At 48.0% G+C, this 26,698-nt stretch overlaps 1 protein-coding gene across 8 annotated transcripts; it reads left to right on the top strand.

Moving 5' to 3' along the window:
- Positions 1–722: 722 nt before the first annotated feature.
- Positions 723–26,116, top strand: PRPSAP1 (phosphoribosyl pyrophosphate synthetase associated protein 1). 8 transcript variants are annotated; one of them, XM_071763992.1, is made up of 12 exons: positions 726–951; positions 1,701–1,812; positions 3,765–3,861; positions 9,562–9,614; positions 11,174–11,240; positions 15,334–15,506; positions 15,915–16,030; positions 16,829–16,884; positions 17,379–17,524; positions 23,409–23,479; positions 24,194–24,340; positions 25,060–26,116. In XM_071763992.1, the coding sequence occupies exons 6-12, from the start codon at positions 15,353–15,355 to the stop codon at positions 25,216–25,218; spliced, it is 849 nt and encodes a 282-aa protein (XP_071620093.1). In that variant the 5' UTR covers positions 726–951; positions 1,701–1,812; positions 3,765–3,861; positions 9,562–9,614; positions 11,174–11,240; positions 15,334–15,352; the 3' UTR covers positions 25,219–26,116. The 8 variants fall into 8 exon arrangements, with proteins under 8 accessions (XP_071620085.1, XP_071620093.1, XP_071620092.1 ...); XM_071763991.1 differs by lacking the exon at positions 3,765–3,861 and adding an exon at positions 2,423–2,491; XM_071763987.1 differs by lacking the exon at positions 726–951 and adding an exon at positions 8,363–8,460 and having other exon boundaries at positions 1,679–1,812.
- The last annotated feature ends 582 nt before the right edge of the window (positions 26,117–26,698 follow it).

The following is a 26,698-nucleotide window of genomic DNA, read 5'->3' as shown; positions in this document are numbered from 1 at the left end:
GTGATACGGAGGGGAAGCCGAAGCATTTTTTTTGTCTGTTTATTTTTTTGCACTGAGGATGCTGCATCTTAACACAGGCTGGAGAGAGAGACAATCTTGACCCCGGGGTTCTGCAGCAGGGGACTGGCAGTGATGCAGCTGAACTCGGAGCACTTGTGACAGGAGCTGTGCCCTCCCCAGCCCCGGGGAGATGGCCCTGAAGGATGGCGATGGAATCCTCCGTGTCCTGAGCTGAGCCCGCTGCCACCTCCCTGCTCTGCTGAGAGAAACACAGGCCAAGGGACGGTGACCCCGCAGAGTGGCTTCAAACCCCCCTCTCCCTCCAGAGGTGCTCAAAGCGCTGCTGAGCGATCCCGGGGATGGGCTTGGTGCCGTTCGGCTTCCTCTCCGTGTCCAACACCCTCCTGGGGCTGGGGCAGCTCTGCCATATCTGGAGCAAGAGTTTCCTGCTCGCCTTTAGTGCCTGCACCAGAGAGGCTTTGTCCTCACAACCCAAGGATCCTGAGGAGACCTCGGCGAGCAGCGAGAGCGCTGCCCCGGGGCGCGGTGCAGAGCGCAGGGCAGAGCCCCTCAGGCCGCCATCACTGACCCGAGGGGGGCTGAGGGGAAGCCTCAGGGTACGGCTTAGCCCCGGGGGGCTTGACTGGCAGATTCCCGCCTGTACACCGTGAGGCTGCGGGACTGAGGGTCCCTTCCCCATCCCCTCTGTCCCCGGACCCTCCCCAGCGGGGTCAGTCCCGGAGGCCTCCCGCCCCGCCTGCCATAAAGGGAGGGTAGAGCGCCGCCACCGGAAGCACCGCCATCTTAGGAGCGGGCCGTGAGGCCGTGCTCGGCCGCCGCCGGGCAGAAGGAGGAGGCGGCCGCGCTGTCAGCCTCACTCGGCAAGCGGGCGGCTGTACCTCCGCCCACCTTGGAGGGAGAGTTTACCGCAGTTTCCAACCTCCACCTGAGGTACCGGCGCTGTGCAGCCGCTGTGAGGGGGGGAGAGGGAGGGAGCGCGGCGGCTGTGCCCTCACCTAAGATGGCAGCGGGGGCGGTGACTCTCCGCGGGGAAGATGGCGGCCGGGGGGAGCGGCGCTCTGGCCGGCTGGCGGACTCGCTTGGCTGGGTGAGGGCAGCGGGAGGGATCCCCCCACACACCCCGCCACAGGGACCCCCCCTCTGTCCCACCATCGGGACACCACAGCCCTGCTGCCCCACAGGGAAACCACACAGTCCCCTTCTCCCAACTTTCCCGCCTCTCCCTCCCTCCCCTCTCAGCTCACCCCCACCTTCCCCAGACAAGGGAACCCCTCTCGCTACCCTCTCCCCCCCCTCGTTTTGGGGGGGCTCCTCCGGTGCGTGATGTGGGGGAGCGTGGGGCGAGTTTTGGGTTGGGGTTACCCCAGGCCTGGCTCCTGGGGGCGGGGGTTTCCCTGCAGGCACCGCTGACCCCCTTTATCCTCCACCACCACCACCACCACCCCCACCCCCCTCCGGCTGCTATTGCTGCTCCGTTTCATTTTAATAGTCGTTGTTTTTCCACTCCTTTCCCTTTTATATTTCGCCTCGGGAGTGGATCAGCAAGGCCATAGGTAGCCGGCGGCTTCCCCTCCTCCTCCTCCCCACCCCTCAGGGGGCGGTGATCGTGGCGGAGAGGAAGAAAAGGATGCCACGGAAGCTGTTGCTGCCTTATAAATCTGTTTTTTCTCACTTTCGAGCACCACGGGGCTTGCATGACTCTGTGGCGATGAACGCAGCCAGAAGTGGCTACCGGGTCTTCTCGGCCAACTCCACGGCAGCCTGCACCGAGCTGGCAAAGAGGATCACGGAGTAAGTTCTTTCTCTTACAAGTTTCTTTCCCCCTCCCAGAGCTCCCCCGAGCAGGCAGCCTCTCCCCAAAGGGGCTCCTGGCATCCTTCTGCCTTCCCCAAGCCACGGGTGTCTGCTGAGAACACCTCTGCTGAGAACACCTCTGCTGCAGAGGTTTTGCACTGAGCCTTCAGCCCCTCATCCCTCTCCTGGTAACTCCTTTTGGCTCGGTGAGGAAACCCGAAGTGGCTTCTTTCTGCCTCTTGTGACATCCATCTCAGTGCTGGAAAGGCTGGGCTGCAGCAAAGGCTGTTTGTTACCTTTAGGGAGGGAGGAGGTGAGAAGTTGGCTGAGCAGACCTCAGCAAGCATTGCAGCTGTTTTGGGAGATGCTGATAACTTTGCTTTTTGGGGGAGGAAGGGGCTGGTGACCTTGTGTGCCCAACAGCTCCAGTGTTTTTGCCACAAGGGAATGCTGAGTGCATGGACCTCGTTGCAGTAACCAAAGGGGATCAGTGAATCTGCATTTCAGTGGGGTAGGAGAGGTGGGAAGCTTATGCTAGCAAAAAAGAATTTAGGGATAGAATTGTGTGTCCCCCCCCTTTTTTTTTTTTGTTTTGTTTTATTTTCAGCCCATCAGTTTGAGTGGAGTTTTACCTTGGCTTGGCAGGGATGGGTGCTCTGGGTCCTGCTGAAAGGAGGTGTGTAACAGCTGGCTCCAGAATGTTGGGGTTTTTTTGCTGCACAGGTTGCCCTCACACTTGATCTTTTGTTTGGAATGAGTTTGGTTCAAAGCAGGGTGCTCAGCTGAAGGGGCTTTTCAGGGACCAGGATCTGTGTACTGGGGAGCTGTCATCCTAAAGCAGGATTTGGGGTTCCCCTCTGCCTTTTCTACCTCTTAGGTAGGCAGCTGCTGGCCTCTTCCTGTCTCCAAGGGCATGCTTAAACTGGAAACATTATTAAGTATAGGTGTGCTACCACCTCAGTACTGCAGGAATGTTTTGCTGTGCATCCACCTGTCATAATAAACAGTGTGTTCAATCCTTAGCACAGATTATCCTCATGGAACTGACTTGGCTGGTTGATTGGGATTGATGGGATGCATGCTGGATAACAGGGATTGACTTCTCTGGGTGTGAGGTGAAGAGGGAGATTCTTCTGCTTGGGAAGCAGAAAGCTTTGATTATTTTGTTTGTCACTTCCATATATTCCTTTCCCTTCACTGATGCAGCTCTGAAAATAAAATCTCTCTAAAAAGAAGTTTTGCTGCAACAGATGGGACATGGTTTTACAATGCTTGTTGAGTTGCATCAACACAGAACAGAAGTCCCCTGGGGATGAGCTCCACATTCTCAGGACTGAAAAAGCAAAAAGTCAACCTTAATTTTCTCCTCTTTATCTTAAAACTAACTCACTTTTTACTCACTTTTTTCTTTTTTTTTTTTTTTTTTTTTTTTTAAGATGTAATAAGAAGAGACAGGGAGCAGGCTTCCCCAGGCTGTGGCACACACAGCTGCCTGTGTGAGCTGCTGCTGTAACCCACTGCAGGGTTCCTGGTGATGCTCTGAGGGTGGATGACAACAGGATCATCCAGAGAGTGACCTCCTGATTGTCCTTCAGAAAATAAACTTCTGATAAAATCAGTGTGGGTGGGCCCTTTGCTTTGGCTCTGATGGCAGGGAGGAAGTTGGGTGCTCTGAGCACAGCAAAGTGACACAGCTGCTGCTTAACCTGGGGACAGGCAGCTTTGCCACCTCTGAAACAGAAGCAGTGACCACTCTGAAATGGAAAGGTGTGGATGAAGTTTAGTTGGAAGGGGGTGCAAAATCTGGAAGCATTAACAGTATGGATTTGCCTGCAGTAGAAGCTCTCCCCAAAATAAAGATATTTTCAGCATCGTGAGCAGTGGTTTTGCACTGTAAGAGCTCAGGGGGTGTTTCAACACATTTTGTAATCCATCCCTTGTTTTTTCAGGTAGCAAAAGATGGGGGACTGCTGGCTTTCCCACTGCCTGTTGTTTGCTGGGCAGGTCAGTTGAGCCTTTTAGTAGAGTTGGAGCAACCTTACAAGGGTGAGTCAGTCCTCTAATATTGTGCGTTCTTTTTAAAGTTTTTTTAATGACCTCTAGAATAAATAGTAAAAGAACTTTAAAACAACACACAATATTTAGGAGTAGGGCCCCTTGAGACAGTTTTCCATCCAGGCTCTGTTGCTCTTATCTTGATACTTAATTTGCTGTTCAAAATCAATATTGAGTAATCCTGGCATATCCTTTTTTTAAAAAATCCTCAGCCTGGGGAGGAGCAGGGTGCCATAAACCATGCAGCTGAGAGCTGTCCAATCTCCTTCCTTCATTTAATGCAAAAACTTCAGAGTTGCTTTCGATTCCAGCTCAGAGTAGCATCCTGGCACACTTCCCATCTTTACAGTTTCTCATTGTGCATTCTTGTCTGGTCATAGGATGAGTGACTAAATCATTAGTTTGACTTTCAGTTTGAGTTTTCAGAGCTTTTGTTTATCTGAGCATCTGCCAGGGAAAAGAGATGGTGCTGGCTTATGAGAACCAAATACCTTGTGACACTTTAAATAATGAAGATGCTCCTTAGATTTGGGACTACTAAGACATAAATAAAGCCATATGTTCACTTCTGTCTTATAAATTGAGAGGGATGATTTTTAAAAAAAATCTTTCCCAGATGGAAAGAAAACTGCTGTAATTAGGACACTTGGCACTTGATTACAAGCTGCATTTACAGGGGAGAAAAATAATTTCAGTGTCCAGTGCTGATCCCTAATGAGCCTTGTGTGCTGCTGGGGTGAGGGAGGTCTAGCAAGCATTTTTCATCTTCAGAGTCTTAACAGATGCATTTACATCTCCCTCTGACTGAAGTGTTTGGCACAGAGGGTGCAAATAAAAGCTTCCACTCCCTGCTTGAAGCTTGCTAGTGTCTCCCTGGTGCTCCTGCAGGTCTGTTATGTGAGACATAATACTGTCACCAATTTGTGGCAGGCTGTGGATGTGAGCATTGTAGACATTGATTTTGGTTTGCAGCACAGAAAATGCTGGTGTTGCAAAGGTAAAAGCAGTGCTGTGAACCTGAAGATTGTGGAGTAATGAGGAAAAGGTGGAGGCTTGTGTTCTGCTCCCTGGCTGCAGGAGGCTGGGTGCACAGCACTAAAACCACGATGGTGTTTGCTGTGAAGAAGTGGCAGGTGAGCCCTGCTTTTGGAAGAGAGTATGTTGAGAGGACTTGCTGCAAGGAAAACATCTGATAAGATGAAGGGGGAGTAATGTCAGCCTTAGGTCATCTTGCCAAATGTGAGAGTGTGTCACAGGAACCCCATGCTCCTGCTCTCCCAGATTTCCAAACCCTGTTCTTGCCTTCTGGGAGGAGTGCTTGTGTGGTGCTACAGGAATAGAGGAGCTGTCACCAACTCTTCTCCATCTGGGAAGATGCAGCACTGTGGCAAGAGGCTAACAGAGAGTGAAACAGCATCAAAGGTATTTGGAAAAGGAAAAGAACTAAACTAACCAACTAAAAAGTGGTGCAGTTGGAGAGTGCAGCTGAGGGACAGTGCCTGAGTGGGATGAGCATGGAGCAGTTGGGCTTTGAGATTTTCTGTGCAGCTCAAGTGGTGTCTGTCAGGTGGCTGAGCAGCCTTCCTTGGTGTGGTGGCTGTCAGGGGAAGGCAGTGAGGGGTTTAGGGGAAGTGTCTTCAGGAGGAGCAGACTGGTAGGGCCAGAGGAAAGTCTGCCTGGTGTTTGCTGGTGGTTCAGCTGCATGACTTGGGCATGGCTGGAACAAATGATGCAGGTGCTGGGTGGCTCTGGGCACAAGTGGTGGATGAGTAGCAGGGGCTGTTTGTCAAGCATCCAGTTGTGCTGGGTGGATGGGGAGAGGTAAAGGAGAGCTCAGACAGTTAAAAGGTTATTTAAACAAAGATACTGCCTTGTATCCAGGATGCTGCTGTTTCCTTTCCCTTTCCTGGCTTGTTCTTGAAGTGGCAGATTAGAAAGTGACCACAGAGCTGCCAGTGTGCTGGCTGGACCAGTTGACTGGTTTTGAAATAAACATTTGCTGGAGTTTGAAAAGTAATTCCAAGTCAGGCTGTGGCTTGCTTTGGCCATGGTCAAGCATGGAGCAGATCCTCTGCTGCCAGCTCCAGCTCCTTCTGTAGGCTCCATGGAGGCTGTAGGTGTTGGGAGGGTATCTGCAGAACTGAGACTACTGACAGTGTTTGTAATGAGGAGCATCTTGCCAAAATGAAATCAGATCATAGTCAAGGGCTTTGTCTGCAGCTCTGTCTTCAAATTGAATGTTTGCACTGCAAGCTGGCTGGAAGCTTCCTCCAGAGCTTTAAAAATGTCTTTTAGGTCCATGTCACAGTGGGAGCAGGAAACACAGCCTGGGCTGAGAGCCCTTCCCAGTGGTACTGAAACATGCTTTGGTGGCACAAATTCCTGCAAGTGCCCTTGCCTCCTGAATTTTGTTTCAGCTAAACATCAAATCTCTTTTATCTGACTGTCCTTTGTCTCAAGAGCCACTGGTGCAGTGGTTTCTGACAGCCTTCAGAGGAGCCTTTTAAAGCAGAGTCCAATACAACCTCCCAGTGTTTCCTAAAATACTGCAGTGTGTCACTGCCTCATTAACTATAGGTGACTTACAGACTGTTCTCATTTAGGCTGTGAATTTGTGGCAGGTTTTATAAACACTCTTGCATGCACAGCTTAATACCCTCTTGGCATGTTTTGAGACTGCAGAAAGTTAGATCATCTTTCCTGGGTAATGTTTACAGACAGAGATATTCCAGATCAATAACAGTTTTTACTGTCCTGAGTCCTCTGTGTAGGAGTTTTAAAGAGAATTTTTCTCTTGGATGCTATCAGGTCTCTGAGGAGTCAGTTCAGTGACAGAGCTGGTACAAGGGTGGCAGAGCAGAGTGAGGAGCAGTGAGTGGTCACACAGGGAAAGTTTACATTGAGGTGACATTGAAGTCTTTAAGAGCTAAGAGCAGGCTGGGATATCAGCACCTTGGTTGCTCTGTGCTCAGCCTGGCAGGACTGGATGTGCACAGCTTTTTTTAACAGGTCCCAGATCTGAAGACTGCTGTTTTTCAAAGCAAACCCATCACCAAACTGAGTTTTCTGTCTCTCTTGGATGGAGAGAGCTTCCCTTCTTGGAGAAGGGAGCTTCCAGAAGTGAACTGCTGCTCCAGGGTTTGCTTGGTGCTGGTTAACAAGTAAGATTTCTACAAATAGTGGAAAATCAGCCTGGTGGTTTTAGAATCTTAGCATTTCAGTACCAGCAAAAGCCCCATCATCCCCATAGCCACACACTGCACCCTGTAGCAGGGCTTTTGTCACTTGAGCTCATTTTGCTTGGAAATATGGTTTCCATAAAGGGTTATTTTTGCCAGAAGAAGCTGCATCTCTGTGGGGATGCAGACTCTGAGTTAGCTGTGATGACAGGGATGTTCCTAGTGTAGATCTGCTCCTCCCTGCAGACAAATGATCTGTTAATTGTGATAGTCCCTGTTCATAGGGTTGCACTCTCAGTCCTGAAGCCCAGTGCAAGCAGAGTTTTTGCTGGCAGTTTAATTTCTCTGTCACTGGAAACAACATTTGATTGGGAGCTTCTGCACAGAGAGAATTTAGAGGAAAAAGAACTGGGGATGAAGGAGGAAAAAGGGTGAGGTGATGGGAAGGGGGAATTTATCTTTGACCTCTGTTACAAATGATTACTCCCAGGCTGTGTGGTGGCTAAGGCAGTGCTCTGCCCTTGACTTGGGTGCAGATCTCCCTTTTGACCCAAGTCCTGTGGAATTTGCTGTTTTACAACAGGAGCTGCAAGGTTCAAGGAACCTTGAATAAATCAAGGTTTATTCAGACTCCCTCACTGGCTGAAGTCTGAGCTTACACAAAGCCTCCAGAAGGGGATTTAGTGGAAGGTGTGTCCCGTGGGGAAACATCCCTGGGCTGCTTTGGTGGAGCTGCCTCTGTCTCTCTGCCCTGCCTGTGGCACTGCAGGTGGGGTCGAGGTATGACTTTTATGGGTGGTTTTATCTCTTATCCTTCCCATTACTGCCCTTCTTGCTTAATTGCACTCAACAGTTGGAGCAGAGATGGGATTTATTGCCTGCCCAGAGCAACCTACTACTGCTCTTGCCTTTAAGTTGGCAGCTGCTTCCTTACTGCCTCTTCTGCTGCTGCCTGCACCCAGGCTTGACAAGCTGAGCTCTTCAGTGTCCCTCTTCCCATCAGGGACCAATCTTGCCTTTCCAATTCCTTGTTTCAGCAAGACAGAAGCTGCATTGCTGCTGGGCAATCTGAACAGGGGAGCTTCTGGTTTCTTCCTGTGAGCTGCATCCCCACAGAGCACCACAAACCTCTGCTGTGTTTCTTTGTCACCCCTTAAGCATTGGAAGTACCACCTTCCAAGGGGTGTTTTGCTGACACGTGTCTGGCTGGACTGTTTTTGAAGCTTTCCTTTCTGCCAGGAGATGCAGTGTTGCCTAAGGGCACTTGCACAGCCTCGTTAATGGAGGTTTGTTGGGGTTTTTTTTTTTTCTAGTGGTGGGGTAGGAAGGTGCTGTCTGCAGTGAAGTCAGGGAGCATGTGCCTCCAAAGGGAGCTTGCAAGACTTGCTGTGCAGTTGTGGAGGAACAAAGTGTGAGTCAGTAAACATTCACCCCAGCACCACTGCTTTGTTTTGGGCATGTGATTCTTCAGCTTGTTTTGACTTGGACGCCTTGGCCAAAGCTCAGTGACTGTCACCCCACAGCACATCCCAAGGGGTGGCAGCACGTGCTTGGGGGATCCCATCTACAAACCCCACCTTTACTGTGCATCTCTCCTCAGCCATGCCCTTGCCTGACCAGCTGCCAGCTCTTTTTTGAAGATCCTGAAGGCACTGAGGATGCCTTTGTATTGCAGCTGCAAGCTTGAACTCATCAGGGCTGGTGAGAGAGGACAAAGTAGAGGTTTGGGTGCTTGCTTGCTGTGGACTTCACAGTCCTCAGGTGATGCTGCAGAGCCAGGTTGGTTACAGCCTCACAGGTATGATTCTCAATGTGGGAGTTTGCTCACCAGCCATGGCAAAACGTGCTGCCAGACAGAGGATCAGGAGTGTGTGTGTGCCCAATTCATGGTTTGTAGGCAGTTAGGCACATAAATCACATTGCATTTCAGTATCTCTTATTGCAGGTGCCCTGGAGCTGCTTTCCAGGCCAGCTCCTGGCTGAGATCTTCAGCTGGTGGGCTCATAGCTGAGTCCAGCACTTGCTGGTGGGTCAGCAGCATGCTGGTGTCAAGCTGTCTCACTCATTTACTTACAAAAAAATTTATCTTTGTGACAACTGAAGTAGGAGGCTGCTGAGTCTGTGGCTAAGGAGGTGGAGAGGCAGATAGTGAAGGCTGTAGACCAGGGCAAAGCCTGGAGATGTGGGCTTTATTTAGGGCTAGTCCTGACTCACAATTTTGGGGTGTGTCCAGGTAAGATTTTGTGGCAGGTAAGATTTTTTGTGGATCTGCACAATAGATGTGCAGACACATAACCACTGCAGGAATCAGAGGTATTTTTCAAGCATGAACTGTTTAATCCTGAATGTGGGCACAGCTGCTGAGTTGTCCTGTGCTCCACAGCCACTGAGTTACAACACCACATCAGTCACAAAGACTTTGCTGCTGCAAGGCTTCTCTCAGCTGAGGCTTGGGGTTAAAGCACACAAACTGTTGAATTCCTCCATTTTTAATTTCCTTTTTTCTCCCCAGGCGTCTCGGTGCTGAGCTGGGGAAATCTGTGGTGTACCAGGAAAGCAATGGAGGTGAGAGAAATCTTTGCTATTTGCAACTGGTTTGAGGTAATCTTAGAAATACTCATGAACTCCATTGGCCCAGGGATTCAGCTGTGGTGTCACTGCTGCTGCTGGCAGTGCTGATCCTCCCTCTCTGTCCTTGGACAAAGCAATTAAAATGTGCCCATTGTTTTTCTCTGTTATCTCCTTTGTCTGCCCAGTCAGGCAGTCCTGCCTCAGGTGTTAGCTGCTACAAAATCTTACACTGTCTTGTGCTTAGCAAAACATCTCCCAGGTTTAAAAGTAATGAGCTGCTTTCTAAGCCTTTGTCTTTGCAGACTTGTAAATTATCCCCTTCTTCCAGCCCTCCTGTGCCAGGGGCAGTTTACAGCTGTCCCAGCAAGGACCTGTCCTTTTCTTAAAGAAGACAAATTCAGGGCTGTGCCTCTTTCACTTCTTTTGTCTCTTCACATGTAGCAATTGTTCTACATGCTCAGGTGCTGGGCTAAAACACCAGGCTCTTAGCTAACAGAGTTAAAACTAAGAGCCATTTACTACTGCAAGATTTCAGTTTATTTGCAAGAGGGACTAGAACCTGAGAGAGCTGATCCAGGTGAGAGGAAGGGCTGGAAAGGATGCTTACAGCCAGGCCATGGGGTGTGCAGGCTGCCCTGCTTATGGTTGGCTTGGCAGCTGCATTTATAGCAGTGAGAGCTTGCTGCCTGCCCATTGGGGTTGGTTTTAAATCAGGTTGCTTGCTACAAGCTCTGAAGTCGTTCCTCATCACTGCACAGCAAATCAGTCTGACTTCAGCACAGTCCCTCAAGGTTCCTCCCTGTGCCCAGGCAATTAGACTTGGAATTGGGTAGCTGGGTAGGGATTTCTTTCCTTTCTCTTAGCCCTGTCTTATAGTTCATGACAATGTGGGAAGTGAGTGGCTAAGACAGATCCCTTAGGAATCCTGGTGTCTTTGCTCTGCCTTTCCAGAGCTGTTTTGGGGCTCAGTTTTTGCATTTGGGTCTGCACCTGTAGGAATGGTGTTCAGCAGAGGCCCAGGTTTCCAGCTCAGTGTCAGTGTTGAAATGTCTTTGACCTTGACAGTGAAAGTGGGGAGCTGGGAATTCTCCTTTTGAACTCTGTGCTGCTGGTGTTGCCTCAGGCTGTATCCAACCTGCATGGAGCTGACCCCAGGAGAAACTGTAAAAAAGCCAAGTTACCTTTTGGTAGTATTAAAGATTGTTCTGCTGTGAGTGGTTCATTGTTCACTAATGCATGTGGTATTGACAGCTTTCAACACTCAGCTCTGAGAAGTGGAAAAGATCTCTCATCAAGAGGTAGATAACTGTCTTCTAGAGAACAGCTATTCAGCCTGTTTTGCATTGTAAATACAACTGCCACCCTGGGTGTCAGTTACCTCCTGGGACCAGCCTTAGGAAAATCCCCTTGGATCATCTGCCTGTGTGCATGAAGGGCAAAGGAGCCCTCATCTGCCCTGGCCAGTGGGCAAAGTTATTGCTAAAACACAGTGTGTTATCACTGTAAACCTGATGTTTGGAAACAAAACTGACTGTGTTTTCAATCCTCTTCAGAAACAAGAGTTGTGATCGAGGAATCTGTCCGGGGACAGGATATCTTCATCATACAGACAATCCCCAGGTAAGGGACATGTGGCTCAGTTTTACAGCCATGAGATTCTTGAAATTTGTGGTTCAGCAGATGATTTGATAGCTTTGCTCACACACAGCATGATCACCAGGCCCTTCTCAGTATTGTCATTGCTTTGACTTACATTTAGAACACCACGTGGTGTTAAGCTGTTGAAATTCCCAGGAGATCCATTGCACCACAGCAAACTGAGGAACTTCTCATCAAATAGCTTGAGTGTGTCACCTGAGGTAAGGACACCTAGGACTGACTTCAGGTGAAACAGCCCTGGTCTGTACATTGGTGCCCTTGTAGGCTCAGTTGATTGGTAATTTCTGACAGGCATTTCCATTTCAGGTTGTGGCATTTCCTCTGCCTTCCAATTACCAAGCAGCAGGGCTGGCAACAAAGAGCAGCAGCCATGGCTTTCAATTCTCTTCCCCTTTTGCTGTAGTAATGTGAAACTGAGCTCAAGTCAAAGCCCAGAGCTTCTCTCCTCTGCTCTTCTAGTTCTTAATAATGTTTGGTCTTTTCTGAGCCTGTTTGGGTTTTATTTTGGGCTTTATTGTGGCCTTGGAGTGAGAGGAAAAAGCAGTGCTGGAAGTAACCAGGGGGCTAGAAATCCAGCTGCTAACCCCAGGAACCTTGCTGCTTGCTGGCTGAGGAAGGGCATGGAGAGGTGGCACTAGAATGGTGCCTGTGCACAAATGGTAACTGCAAAATGACCAACTGTGAGTAGGGGAGATGCTGTTTTTGGAGATGAGGTAGTGACAGGATGCCTTTAGCACAGTTAGCAAAACGAGGCTGTTCCTGCTCTGAAGACTCTTCCCAAGTTACCAGATTCCACTCAGATTTTGGAGATCACAAGAACTGGTAAGTTCAGAGCTCAAGCAGGTAGCAGAATACCCTTGAAGCAGAATTTTTCTTTATTTCTCAAAGAAATAGAGCTCTGTTCATTTCCTCTTGGTAATGCTTGGCCTGTTGTCAAAATAAATAAATGGGACTTCAGAGTCTTTCAAGCTGATCTTGGAGTTCCTTTTGCAGGCTGAGAGATTTTCCTAGAGCTCATTTCTCTTCAGAGAGATGCTCCAAGTGTTTCCTCCCTCAGGTAGCAACTAAAGCTCCACAAGGGGAAAATCCACTGATGCAGGATTGATGATATTTGGGGTGAATTGTGCCATTCTTCTGTCCCTGGTGGCAAAATTCTCTGAAATTGTAACTGAGAGCTGTGTGAATAGGAAACTAAGTGTTCAGAGAGAGAGAACTCAGGCTATAAAGAGCAGCAATATTTTGGGGAGGGGAAAATCTCCCCTGCTTTTAACTTGTTGATCTCCTTGTTTTTACATAAACTGAATTCAGTGTTGTGAGCCAAGAAGTGGGTCCTTTTGAACCAAAATGTTCAAGGCCCTCCAGGTGAGGAGCCACTGTTGTGCAGCCAAATTGTCTTTTATTCTTAAGATGCAGCTGTACCATGCTGCATTGCTTGAGAGGACAAGTTCAAGGGCATCAGTTTTGCAGTGGAGCTTTTCAGGTGAGGAAAAACAACTGTGTTGAGTGATCTAAGAACAGGGCTTCTGCACTCAGTAGTGGTTTGAAAAGCAAACAAAATATTAGGATTTAGTAGGAAAGGAGCAGAGAGGGAAACAACCTTGTTCTGAATTCACAGCCTGCATTTTAAATGCACAGAGGGAGAACAGAAAGACCTGAAGATGTGATTCAAGCTCCCTGCCCAGAAAGCAGATAGCAGAATGAAAAAAGTTAAAGGCAGGTGCAGTGTGGTTTGGCATTTGTATGAGGCAGAACCAAATGGCTCATGTTTAGCCTGTAGAAAAATGAAAGAGTTGGGGGTCTAGTGGTACCCTCAAAGCAAAAGGTTTTAGTTTTGAGTGTTAGTTGTTGCAAAGTTGATTGGCATCCTCAGGAAGCTCAGCCCAGGGAACAGGGATGTCCTGGGCAAGCTCAGGCAGGGAACAGGGATGGGGAGCAGGGAGGGAGGCTTCAGGCTGCTGGGGAGGGGTGTGACAGCAGAACTTGGCTCTAAATATCCTGGTGACCAGCTGGCAGTCCCCCTGTAGTGCTGGCTCAGGTTTTCTGGGAGCTGTGAGCACAGCTTCAAGGCAGGTGGTGAGGAGGGCAGTGAGGTGCTGGGAGTGCTCTGGGAACCAGTTTTGGTGATGCTGTGGCTGGGATTCCACCACAGGGGCTGTTTTTCCCAGGCAGGGTTGGGGTCAGTGTGACAGCTGGCTCAGCACAAAGCATCCAGGAGGGTGCTCCTTGCCATGGTGACACCCCCCAGGTCCCCCACCCTGGACCTTGCTGGTGGGACAGACACATTCACCTCCTCTGAGTGCCTGTGCCAGCTGATCTGCAGGAGCTCCCTGGAGTCCAAAATGGGGTCTTGAAGAAAGATGCTCCCTGAGTAATTTCTCCATCATTATGGCTGCCTGTGTCCCACGGTGGCACCAGGACTGCTGGTGCCTTTTGAAATAAGTGGTAACCTTTTCTCCTAGGAATAGTCTTGTTCTCTGTCTGCTTTCCATGGGAATATATTTATAAAGAATAATTTGAAAAATAACGATGGGGAATGTTTGGTTTCAGTGATGAACTTTAAATAGGCTTCAATTTGACCACTTCATTTTGTACATCACTGATAGGAACATCTTTTTCTCCTCTCGTGGCCCCACTGGCACAGCTAAAACACCAAAGGGAAGAAACAGTTCTTTGTTTGCTCCTTGTCCTACGTGGCAGGGGGCTGTGTTTTATGTAATTCTTGGCTGGGTGCTTCAGAGCTAACAAAGCTTTCCTGTGTGTGAGTGACAATGTGTGCAAGGACTGGTGGAGCCAGCAGGAGAACAGAGACCCCGAGCACTCAAATGAAGGGGCACAAACAGAGGTTAATTTCTGAAGGAAGGGAGTGAGGGAGAAATGGCTTAGAGGTTTGTCACGGGTCACATACAAGCAAGAGGCTGAAGGAATGATGTCTCTGAGCTCCTGGGGAAGCTGTTCCCAGTGGTCAGCAGGAAAACATCACCCACCAATGTCTGGGTGATGTGTAAAAAGCTCTGCAGAGCTTTCAGCTGCTCTGTGCTGTTCATTCCTCTGCTGCATGGAAGGATGGCCTGGGCAGCCCCTGCTCTGTCACTGTGAGCTCCACAGCTGAGCCACCCCCCAGTCTGGGGAAGTGGTGTGTGTCATTTCAGGCTGTCCCTGCTGAAAATCCCCCAAAACAAGGGTGTCTGTGTAGGTTTGCCTGTCCCTCTGTCTTCTCTGAAGTGCATGTTCTTCAGTTCTCAAACACTCTGAGGTCAGTTTGTCATGATGGAGGTCATGTCTCCTGCTGTTGGTTTTAAGGAACTAAAGGAGCCTGGCTTTTTTTTTTTTTTACCTTCCCAAAATGAATTAAAATTCAGACTAAAACCCTCCTGCTGGGCCATACCAATCCTCATGGTGAAGTTAACTGCAAATGTGCTCTTACATGTATTCCATGTGGTCTACAGATATGTTCTGCCTATATTGCTTTTTTGTGTTTTCTTTCAAGAAACAGTAATTTAGCATTTACTGTGCTGTTATTCCTTCCACCTCCAGATAAACTCGATAGCATGGAGTTGCTGACTTCTGCCAAAATGGAGCTGGACTTTGTACTCCTCCAGAATGCAGTATTTATTTCTTCAGGCAGGAAAAATAAAAACACCCCAGGAAACCAAATGTGGAGGAAGTTGTGTTGGTTGCATGTGGTGCTTCTTTAAGAGGCTTTGAATTCAAAATACAGTGTATGAAGTGACACTTGTCTCACAACATTAATGAAAAATAGGCTTTGGTGGTGGAGGTAAATCATTATACACCTCCTGTAAGAATACAGAAGCAAAGTCTGGTCACAGCTCTTGAGTGCTGGAGTCATGTGCTGTGCATGTGTAACCCTTGGCTCTCTTGTGCTGTGCCCTGATGGAAGGAGCTGGATGGTCACAGCCCAGGTCTTGCAGAGATTACCATGAGCTGAGCACTGTTTGCCTGGAAGTTTGGTGAGGAGGGCTGGGGGTACAACAGGAAAAGAAGTTGCACTGGAGAAACACTTACTGATCTTTGGAATGGTTTTCCAATCTCCTAGAGATGTGAACACTGCTGTCATGGAGCTGCTGATAATGGCTTATGCACTGAAGACCTCTTGTGCCAGGAACATCATTGGGGTCATCCCTTACTTCCCCTACAGCAAACAGAGCAAAATGAGGAAGAGAGGCTCTATAGTCTGCAAGCTGCTGGCTTCAATGCTGGCCAAGGCAGGTGAGTGTCCCAGGGAGCAGCACAACAGGCCTGGATGCTGCTGAGCATTCCAGAGGGTGTCTGTCCTTCCCTTCTCCTCAGGTTTGCTGGAGGGATGTGCTGCTGAGCCCTTGAGCCACTTTATGGGGATTTCAGCTCAGTTTTATTTCTTTGTAACTCCCACCTGGGGAAATGGCCTGGAAGTGTCATGTTGAAGTACAGTGTCAGCCTGGTGCTGGGGCTTCCCATGTGCCTGTTTCTTATTATGTCTTTGGAACTTTTTATACTGGCCTGTTTATGCTTATTTTATCATGACATAATTGTCTGAGTAGTAACTAAAATAGTCTGAAAATTGAGATGTTTGAGGAACTCGAGCCATGTGAGATTTGTCTCAATGAAGTTTTTATCTTTTTGGGTTTTTTTCCTTAGGTTTAACACACATTATCACCATGGATCTTCATCAAAAGGAAATCCAAGGTTTCTTCAGCTTCCCAGTAGACAACCTGAGAGCATCCCCTTTCTTGCTCCAGTATATCCAGGAAGAAGTGAGGTTACTCTAGTTCTATATATATATATATATATGTATATATAAAACTTGTTTTAATTCATAGCAGCATTGAGCCTCTGCCTGTGCAGAGGTTGTGTTGTCAGGCTAAGTGGATCACTCTGTTCATTAATCCTTTCTTTGGATTCTTAGCATGTTTCCTAGGAATGTGGGAAAATGTTGCAGTGTATGACTGAACTCTGACTAGAAGCAGAAGGTGAATTTGCTCCATGTCAATTAGTGCTGTCTGGGGGGTCCTGTTTAAGCTCTTAGCTGTAATCAGCTTTTAAATCCTGTTAAATTCTCCCCCCCCCACCCTTAGTTCTGCAGTGGATGTCTGACTGCTCTGAATTATTGATAGACTTTGTCTTGGCCTGAGGATAGGAATGCTGAGCCCAGCAGCTGGGGGCAGGGCATGGAGGTTTTATTTTTCCATGTGCAGAAGGTGATTTATGCCCACACAGTGTTTGCAGGAGCACACATGGAGAGAGCAAGGCCCAGGACCTTCCCCTGTGGACAGAAGGAGCTGCAGCCAGTCCATGCAGAACAAGTTAAACACAGTGAAGTGCAGAGCAGAATCTGCAGTCCTGTCTGTATTCATCTTCTTTATGTTGCATTTAGGAGAGAATGCACAAATATTGGCATTGAAAGCTATTGCAGTTGCCTCTCTATTTCTTGGCAAAGAATGAAGATTTGGGTCTGGGAAAGGAGAGTGGTCATGATTGTTCAGCCATGTATCAGATCAGTTACTTGCCAGTGGGATGATCTTTACTTAAATAATTTTTTTTATCACATCCAGATTCCAGATTACAGAAATGCAATTATTGTAGCCAAATCACCTGATGCAGCTAAAAGGTAAATAGATTCTTTTCTAATTGGTTAAAAGTTACTTGGAAAAGGCCTGGGGTGGTGGGAAATGCACCAGGAAAAATATGGGAGGGTTGCAAATGGATCCAGCTGTCCAGTCAGAATACCCTGGGTGGCTGGAAGCTGGATGGGTGTCTGTAGCAGTGCAGATGGGCAGCTGGATTTTCCAGTCCCAGATCTGTGAGAGTAAAGTCTGGAGGCTTCTGCTGCTGCAGAGCTGGGTGGTTCAGCTGGGCTGAGCTCAGACTGCTTGGGTCTGAGCACCTGAAACACCTCAGAAAACATTCAGCATGTGGAGGGGGAGCCAGGGGAGCAGAGTGGGCTTCAGGTTATTACCAGAAATCCTTTACTGGAACAATTTCTCCCTGGGGAAGAAAGAGGTGGAATCTTGTGTTTCTTGGGTCTGATGGAGACCTCCTGTGCTGGGCTGTGAGGTTGCATCCTCTCAGCCAAGTTTCTGACACTCTGGTGTTGTCCTGCAGGGCTCAGTCCTACGCTGAGAGGCTGAGGCTGGGGCTGGCAGTGATCCATGGAGAGGCTCAGTGTCCAGAGCAGGACATGGATGATGGACGTCACTCCCCTCCCATGGTCAAAAATGCAACTGTTCATCCTGGTCTGGAGCTGCCATGTAAGATCAGGCTTCTCTGCTTAGCTTTGGGCAAAAGAAGGTTGGTGGGACATAGCTGTTGGTTTAGCTGTGTAGATGTAACCAGCCTGAGAGCAGTTGGACCACTGGAATTTTTCCCATGGAAAGGTTAATACCAATGAGTTGTAGCAGAAAGGTCCTGAGGAAGTTTTTTGTTTTAACTCTTTCTGGTCGTGCAGAGCATCAGCATTGCTCCCCTGGGCTGTGCCTCAACAGTGCTGGACTGACAAACCTCTGATAAAAGTGGTGCTTTTAGAGTGCTCAGCAGCAAAACTCATGGTGTTAATGAAACAGAAAAGCAAAAGTGTAACTAACAGGGGAGCAACTGCTGTCCCCAGCCTGGAGGGTGAGGGCTGGCCTTTGTCTTCCCCTCTTAACTGCAGCCATTGTCACTGCTCAAAATTTTTTCATTTTGGCAGCTGGGTGATAATGTTCCAGTGTCTGTTTTGTCAAGGTTTTGAGGTCTGTGGCTAGGGGAAGGCATTGCTGAGCTGCTTTGTGTGGCTCCTGCTGATTTGGAAGCACAGAGCAAGGGAAAAAGGAGGGAAGTTGTATTTTGGGAAATGCCAGCCTCTTGGGATTGCTTGTGTTCCTGCAAGAGCAGTGGTCAAGCAATCAGAGAACAATCAAAATCTAGCTTTTTGGGATCAAAACCCTCTTAGGGAGGATTTTAGCCTTCTAGGAATCTGGTGGTGGGACAGAACTGATGAGTGCAGATGAATGTGGCTGAGAACTGACCGTGGGAAAGGCTGCATGGTGCTGTGTGACAAGGAGTTATCCATCATCCAACCCAACTTAACTGCACCAGCAGTGGCTTGGGCTACTGATAAGCATCTCCTCTTGTCTTTTGAAGTTTAGGGAGAGCATCCAACCAGTTTGTGGGCAAGTAAGACTGCAGGCATTTAAATTACCCCAGTCATTCCTCACCATAACAATCAGTTAAACAGTGCTTGTGTTGCTGGTGAAACTCCTCTTGGGCCCTGGGGGGCAGGTGGGGTTTGGCAATGAAGTTTGGGACTTCATCTTAATTGTCCCCCTCCTGATGAGGGGATTTTTTTCATGTGCTTCCAATGGCACAAGAATTTGCATGGTTACTCTTGGCCTGTTCCTCTTCCTCCTCCTCCTCTGATGAGGATGCTGTCTTCTAAAACATCATCATTTGCTACCAGGGCATTGATGTGACTGTATTTTTATTTTCCTTGAAGTGACATGGTTAAAGCTTAACTACAGGAGCTTGTACTCCTGGAGAGCCCCATAAATGGTAGCTCATAGAGAAATGTGCCCTTGTCCAATTTAGTTATGATTCCAGTGGAAAAATGTTTTTAGTCTCCAGCTATCCAAACATGAACTAATTTTCTGTATATCATCACTTTCTTATTTTATCTCCTGCAGAAACTCAGCACTTGACTAATGACCTTACATTCCTGCATGCCTAAGGCACAAATGGAAAACAAACTGTGGCTTGGTAGCTGCCTATCAGGGGCAAGATGTGGGGTGGATTATGGGGTGAGCTTGTTCTGAACTCTTAGTAGAAAGGTGCTTTTCTTTCCTCTTTTCTAATCTTAATAGCTACCTGGTTTTGAGTTAGTTTTGAGTGAACCTGGGCTCTGTTGCTGGCAGTGCAGAATAACCAAGGTAGATAAGGTAATGCTTATCTAAAAGCACTCTGTGAGCTCCCAGTGCATCCTGGTTGTGTTCCAGCCTCTGCCAAACAGTGGTGAAAACACAGCCAAGCTTAGGGGTGGCAGTGCTGTTCTCAACCTCTCTGCTCCAGCTCCTTTCTTGTCTGATTTAGTTGTGTGAAAAGTGTCTTCCCAACCTCAAGTGGCCCATCAAACAAAAGTTCCATCAGCTCTTCCTGCTGTGCAAAAACCCCTCACTGGCAGTGCTGGTGGGCTAAGGTCTGGCAGAATGATGCAGGCTGCAGCTGTGTCCCTGTCTTGTTTGTGAGGGGAAGGACATGCACTGCTCACCCAGAGCTGGATGCTTCTTTACCCAAAAACTGCCCAGAAAAGCCTCCAATTGCCCAAAGAGATCTGCCCAGTCCAGTACAGACCTGGGCTAGCAGGTTGGGGGTGTTCTTGGAGGGGCTGAGACTGACCATGGAGCCATCCTGCTCTGGGCTACAAGCAGCTTGGTCTGGAGGATTCTGTCCCCTTCTTCAAGACTCTGCAGGGTCCCCAGAAGAGAAAAATCCCATGACTGGGACCAGCCCAGAGCCCTACAGTGGTCACTTCTGCTTTATGTCTTTCTTTGTGGACTTCCTAGTGGATTGGTTGGGCTCCTGCATCCTGGAATGCACCTTTTTTTCCCATTCTAATAGAAATCAGGCACCTTTATCAAGCAGCATAATTATATATTTATTGTATTGAGTGTGGCCTGATGTGGTGCTCTGGTGGCCTATGGGGCTGCAACAGAAAAATGCCAGAGGTGCTTCCAGTTGTGCTTCTTGAAGTGCTGTGCCAAAGGGGCAGGAACAGCTCGGGTCACCCAAAACCCAAAAGAAATGGGAGCTTTTGGGAGAGGAGGTCACTCTGACAGTGTCCCCTTTGGTTGTGAGCTGTGTCCCAAAGCTCACAGCTGGCTTGAGGCTGTGTTTGAACAAATATGGGTGGACTCTTTGCTTGTTTCTTCCTCCTCAAGGAAAGGAGGGGAGCACCATCTGTTAAATCATTCCAGTGGCTTTGGTTTTCAGTGCTTTACACAGAGAGCTGATGCTTCAGAGCCCAGCAAACTGCCACCAGGGGAAGGTGTTTGGGTGGGAGGCTGCTCCTGCTTCCCTCCCCCCATCTTTTCCCTGTGTTTTGGCTGGGGCCCAGGGATGTTATCTGTCCTTCCAGGTCTCTCTTCACAGATCAGTTTCTTCTTGAGCAGCCTTTTGCTGTTGTAAATGCAGCATTATTTTACTTGGTGATTATTGCTTTAGCATTCCTCATCCCATTTTTAACTGCTTGATTAAAGCAAGAGTTTTATACACCTGGGGATGCTGTTTCTTTTTGTGCCAGTGATCATCTCACCTCTGATGTGTGGTACTTTGACATATATTGCTCACATCAGAGTGAAAGTGCAGGTTAGAGTGTTTTCCTGATGAACTTATTTCCCTACTACCCCTCAATGTTCCTTGATATTCTTGTTTCAAAAAAAAAATGCTCTTTTTTCTCCTTTATTTTTCCTCCTAGAAGCTACAGATACTGCAAACATCTTTTCTTACTCTCCAGGAAAAAAAAAAAAAAAAAACCCAAAACCAAACAGCAGCTCTTTTAATGTAAACTCATACATAATCCAAGGGGTTATGCCAGGCAAAAGTACAGCTGTGGCTTCTTACTTCTGTCACCCTCCTTTGTCTACATACAAATAGAGGGTCTGTGTTTGGGAGGAAAATGCTCTTTGTTATTTGAATAATTTTTCAGGTCACCTTCTTGGAGCAGTTCTGACTTGCCCATCTTGCTTATCTCCAAATATTTTGAAGAAAGATAAACTGGCCACAAAAAATACCCCTTGCCTAAGCTCTCATCGTGTTGGAGCAATCAAAGTTCTCTTGCAATTTGATGTGGTTGTGGGTAGATCTTTGGCTTGCAATTTTTTTCTTTTCTTTGCAGAGAAAATTGAACAAGAAAAAGGGAGAACATCTCTTTAGGATCCGGGTAGGTCAACATGCTGCCTACCATACTTCAAAAAGAAAGCAAATTTGAAATACAGCACTTAAAACCAGACAAAAAATGCCAAGCAGTGCTAATGTTGCCAGCTGCTGTGTTACCCTTTGAGCCAAGGGATGTGTTTGCTTCCTTTCTGGAACAGCAGATTACTGATTTGCTGAAACTCGTGTGGTTTTCAGTAAAACAGTGCTGAATTTCAGCTCCCAAAGGTCTGTTGAGGATGGCTCAGAAAAGAGTTTCCCCTAACCTGGCTGTTATAAACTAAAATCCACACTGACCTCTGGATGCACGTGAAGGATGGGATGGCAGCCAGATGTAATCTTTGGGGATTTCACAGTTCCCACCAGGAGTTTTGTTACTGTCCAAACTAGGCAGGAAACTAATAACTAATCTAAGCAGGTAGATAGTGCCTGAAGTTGAGATTTCTGGTCTGCTTATCTCTTGTGAGGCTTAATCCTGTTTCATTACAAGTAGTCCTCCTTCTCATGAGAATATTTTCCCTTCAGGATTTAGACAGGACTTTGCATTTGATAGGAGACTCAGAAAGAGCAATACAAGAGGGGGCTGGGGATCTCTGCTCTAAAGAGCAATTAACTCTTAAATCCAAGGTGACTGTGACATGGGCTGCAAAACTTAGCAGTGACAAATGGAACTTTGGTCAAAACCAGACCTGTTGAACACATTTTTGTGCTGTTTTGGTGGCTTACAGAAAAGCAGTCTGTGAGGTAGGTGGTGTGTATGAGGAGCAGCTCTACACAGGAGGCTTTGGAGCTGTGTGGTCCTTAGAAGTGCTTTCATTGCCATCCCTCAGCCTGAGTCACTCACCCAGCTGTGTTTGCACTCAGAGAATTCCCAGGCACTGAGGAGCTGTGGGAATAGTACTGGATCAGCCTGCTGTGCAGGATGGGGAGTTTCATGTAGGACTTTTTGACTCAGGAGGGCAGAAATCAGTGTTCAGACAGGCTTTCTGGTGGGCAATGGCTTGTGCTGCCCCACTTATTGAAGCAGGTTATCTTAAAGGAGAAAAATCTTGCTATCTAGGGTGTCCAGAATGCCTTGGCACTTGTGAGGCCTCTGTGGCCAGAATCTTGGCAAGACCTGAGCTTACAAAGTGATGGGGTACAGAGTCCCTCAGCAGGACACTTTTTGCTGCACTCCCTAGAGAGAGAGTGTCATTAAAATCCCAGAAAAGTCTTACAAAATGAGGGATGTTCCTCTTTGCTTCATGGGTAGATGATCACCTGAGGACAGGTGTGTGCCCATCACTGTGTCCCTGCTGTGCTGGGTGCTCTGTGCTGTGTTCACTGTACAAACCAGCACCCTCTGGCCTGGGAGAGGCTTGGACAGCAAATCCCTGGCTGTTGTTTGGTGTGACTGTTACATCTGGACACAGTGCATCCTAATTCATATCTTTTTTTTTTTTTTTTTAAAGCTGCTGCTGGAAGGTTTTCAGGGTAAAGGATCAAGTCTGTTAAATGTTTTTGCACAAACAGGGTCAGTGCAAAAGTAGAGTCAGGAGGGAGTGGAACCTTGTGTCTTCACCATGGGTCAGATAGCACAGTTTATCAGTGTATGCTTTTGCTTCCAGTTGCTTGTTGCACAGAGTTTGAACTGGATTTTGCCCTGCTCTTTCCATAAATCCACTTAAAAAAAAAAAATCAACAAAATTGCTTCTGCAAATTTTCTTAAACTTTCTTTGAACCAGCATTATTAAGGTCCTTACACTCTCTGGAAGAGCCTTGTGCATTTGGTGATAAAAGGGAAAGCAAGCAAGCTCCAATGCCAGTCTCAGGTTCTTCAGGTGAATTACTGAGTCCAACAGGTAGAAAATTCCACCTTGTAAAGGATCTCTCCTTTAGGAGGTGGTGCTCAGAGAAGCACAGTTGTTGTTCCAGATCATGAGCCACCTTTGCTTCGAGTCATATTCTGGAGCACAAAGAAAGTCACTGACATCTCCCATAAACCAGGTGCTGCTTTGTAGCTCTCCTTGCAGAGGGGTCTGTTAGATCCTTGGCTTTGGTCCCCACAGGAACAAAGTTAAAAGATGGTTAAAGCAGTGGTTACTCACTTAGGTGAGGATAATGCCAAGCTCAGGTCTGTGTCTTTTACCAACAGAAGATGCAGTTGAGGGCTGGGCCTCTTGTGTGATGGGGCTGTTGTGGTTTGACTCAAGGCAAACTGACCTGGACTTTTTTCTTCTTCATCTTTAGTGATGATGGCCAAGGAGAAACCACCAATAACTGTGGTTGGAGACGTTGGAGGAAGAATTGCTATCATTGTGGTATGAGGGACAAGGGATGGCTTCCTCCCAGCATCTTTTCTTGAGCTGCTTTATCCCAGAGGGCAGGAGGGAAGGCTGGTGTGTAGGGGTGGGAACATGGCTGTTACCACTGATTGCTCCAGTTTTGCTGGTGGCTTTGGTTATTTCAGCTTTCTGTTGAAAAGCCCTTGTACTTCAGCACTTTAAACCCTGAAATTTCCTACTCCCTTGAATCTGCAAATGTCAGGTACCTACATTTGTTGGGACACAAATCCAGGACATACAAAGAAATTTCCTGAAATGTTTTTACAAAAATCCCAACCAAGCAAAAAACCTTATTGAGCTTCTCATACTTGCTGTGCCATGCTGCAGTGTAAATAATCAACATGCAGCTGCTATCACCATGAAAAAAATACCTTGCTGAAGATAAGCTCTGGGGGGGTGTGTGTGTGTGCAGAGCCTCCTTTGTTTCCAAAACACAATATTTTTGTTTTACACACGAGCAAAAGGTTCCATAAATTAGGGCAATGGTGTTCACAGATTTAAGTCCTGCATGTGGCTGTCCTTGCATTTTGACATGAAGGAATCAGGGATCTTTTTTTTTCTTTTTTTTTTTTTTTTTTTTCCAGCTGTCTGCATGACTGCAAAGCTGCAGTACCTTGCAGATCCACTCCTGCCCTGCAGGCTTAGTAAACTTCTGGTTTTGATGTTATTTCTGTTTTTTTTTTTTTTTAGGATGACATCATCGATGATGTGGAAAGCTTTGTAGCTGCTGCAGAGATCCTGAAAGAACGTGGAGCCTACAAGATTTTTGTGATGGCAACTCATGGGCTCCTCTCAGCAGATGCCCCTCGTCTCATAGAGGAATCCTCCATTGATGAGGTGTGTGGCTGGGGCTGGGGTGACTGGAGGTACCAAACCCACAGACTGATTCTCCCACTGCCACAGAGCTCATATCTGAAATGTCTGCTTTCATCAGATGCTTCCAGCTTGCTCATTCCTCATTGGAAAAAAAAAAAAAAATCAAATGTGTGATTAATACTTGTTTACATCAGAGCTGCTTTTCTGTGTGTATTTTCTCCCTTATGCACAGACATGAGTTGTCCCTGCCTGGACTCTGGGTGTTGGGTGCTGCTTTCTGGCCGTGCAAGCCTCCTGGCCGTGCAAGCCTCCTGGCCGTGCAAGCCTCCTGGCCGTGCAAGCCTCCTGGCCGTGCAAGCCTCCTGGCCGTGCAAGCCTCCTGGCCGTGCAAGCCTCCTGGCCGTGCAAGCCTCCTGGCCGTGCAAGCCTCCTGGCTGTGCAAGCCTTCTCCCTGTCCCTCTCCCTGGCTGACAGGGGAGATTTCAAACCTCCTCCTCAGTTACAAACATGTCAGACCTTGCAATCCAAACTGACCTGTCAGCCTGTGTGGAGGTGGCTGTTGTAGAGTGCTGGTCATGTTGTACCCCCCACAGATTGACTGTCAGGTGAGGGAGACCATTTATTGTCATCTTATTGTAGTGACATCCAGGATTTCTCCCCCTGGGCTGTTACCCCGGGGCAGCCGTTCAGCGAGAGCTCAGCAGCACAGCTCATGCTCTTTTCTTCCTGTCTCTCTCTAGGTGGTGGTCACCAACACAGTTCCTCACGAGGTCCAGAAGCTGCAGTGCCCCAAGATAAAGACTGTGGATATCAGTTTGATTCTCTCTGAAGCCATCAGACGAATCCACAACGGGGAATCCATGGCCTATCTGTTTCGTAACATCACTGTCGATGATTAGACCTGGCACTGCCTCTCTCCTGGCTTCCACAAGAGAAGGAAACATGCATGAAAAGGCAATACCATAAATTCTAGGCATAGTGCAGTTGTTTATTCTTGTAGGATCATGAAGGTTTTCAGCATCTTGAGCCGTGAGATCTAGTAGAAAAAAAAAAAAAAAATCAACCTGACCAGCACTTTACAGGTGTATAGAAGAGTCCACTGGCAGTGAAGGAGGATTATATCCTAATTAAGATAGATGGAGAAATGGTGGTGTTGAATTTGTAAGCCTTTTATTTGGGTTTTTTTTTTTCTTCTTAGTGTGTTATCTCTTGCCCTGTAGGGGGAGAAAGAAAAGCAAAAAAGAAGTAGCTATTGGCTTATGAGAAAGGGACTAGAGAGTGAGTGCTCACTGCTGTGTGTGGGCAGCAAGGAGACAGCCTTTGGGTGTCTGACTGTGCCTGGGAGCACAGAAGGGAGTGCTCTGTGCTGCTGGCAGAGCTGAGTGGCTCCTTGCCAGCCCAGTGGCCTCTCATCTCCTGCACAGCCCAGCACAGCAAGGACTTTCTCCAGAATATCCTGACAGGGCAGCTTAGGGCAACCCCATTCACAGGGCTGCCCGTGTCCTCCTGTCAGGGAGCTGGGGAGAAGCTCCTGTGTCTCTCCCAGCAGGGCAAGGGGGTGCTAGTTAATGCCTTTTCATTTTTCAAGCCTTGGATCATTATTGTTCTTCAGTGGCAAGTAGCAGGAGGGTCCAGGTCCTTACTTGAACACTTGTCTGCACTGCAGAACCAGGCACAACTTCTGGAGCTGCCTGGGGCTGGTGAGTTGTGGCAGTCAGAACCATGTCTGTTGCCAATGCAGCTGTGCTCTGCAAAACACTAACACTGAACCTGCAATAAAAAGTGTAGGATTTTTCAGTTTTGGTGTTTCTTGTGAATGCTGTGCCCTCTGAACTGTTGCTGTGTCTGTGTTGTGGGGCTGTTCCTGTAACTAGGATCACTTGACAGTGCAGAGTCACAGACTGGTTTGAATGGGAAGGGAACTTAAAGCTCATCCATTCCCAACCCCCAGCATGGGCAGGGACACCTCCCATGAGACCAGGTTGCTCCAAGCCCCATCCAACCTGGTTTTGAACTTCCAGGGCTGGGGCAGCCACAGCTTCTCTGGGCCCAGAGCCTTTGCTGGGTTCTCACCTCCTTGGGGGAAGCTTGCAGCCATTTCTGCAGGGAAACAGAACTTCCTGCATGCTCCTTGTGTGGGTGACACTTGAAGCTGAGAAAACTGGGTTTGTTGAGCCTTGAGAAGGCTTTGGGGAAACTTTAGTTCGATGTTCCAGTGCTTAAAGGGGGGCTACAAGGAAGATGGAGACTCCCAATTTACAAGGAGTGCCATGGACAAGGGGCAAGGGGCACAAGGTGCCCCTGGGGAGATTCTCTTTGGATACGAGAGGAAAATCTTTCACCCTGAGGACAGTCAAACCTTGGAATGGTCTCCCAGGG

The sequence above is a fragment of the Heliangelus exortis genome, chromosome 20 (genome assembly GCF_036169615.1).
Source record: "Heliangelus exortis chromosome 20, bHelExo1.hap1, whole genome shotgun sequence".
Taxonomy (NCBI): Eukaryota; Metazoa; Chordata; class Aves; order Apodiformes; family Trochilidae; genus Heliangelus; species Heliangelus exortis.
The sequence above is the reverse complement of the archived record's forward strand: the minus strand, read 5'-3'. Positions and strand labels throughout refer to the sequence as shown.

Bases quoted from the DNA above. Each gene is read 5' to 3' on its own strand.
- PRPSAP1 (XM_071763985.1), top strand. From the start codon at position 1,649: ATGCCACGGAAGCTGTTGCTGCCTTATAAATCTGTTTTTTCTCACTTT. The intron at 15,507-15,914 runs GTGAGTGTCCCA...TTTTTTCCTTAG, and splicing joins TTCAATGCTGGCCAAGGCAG to GTTTAACACACATTATCACC. The intron at 16,031-16,828 runs GTGAGGTTACTC...TATCACATCCAG, and splicing joins TCCAGTATATCCAGGAAGAA to ATTCCAGATTACAGAAATGC.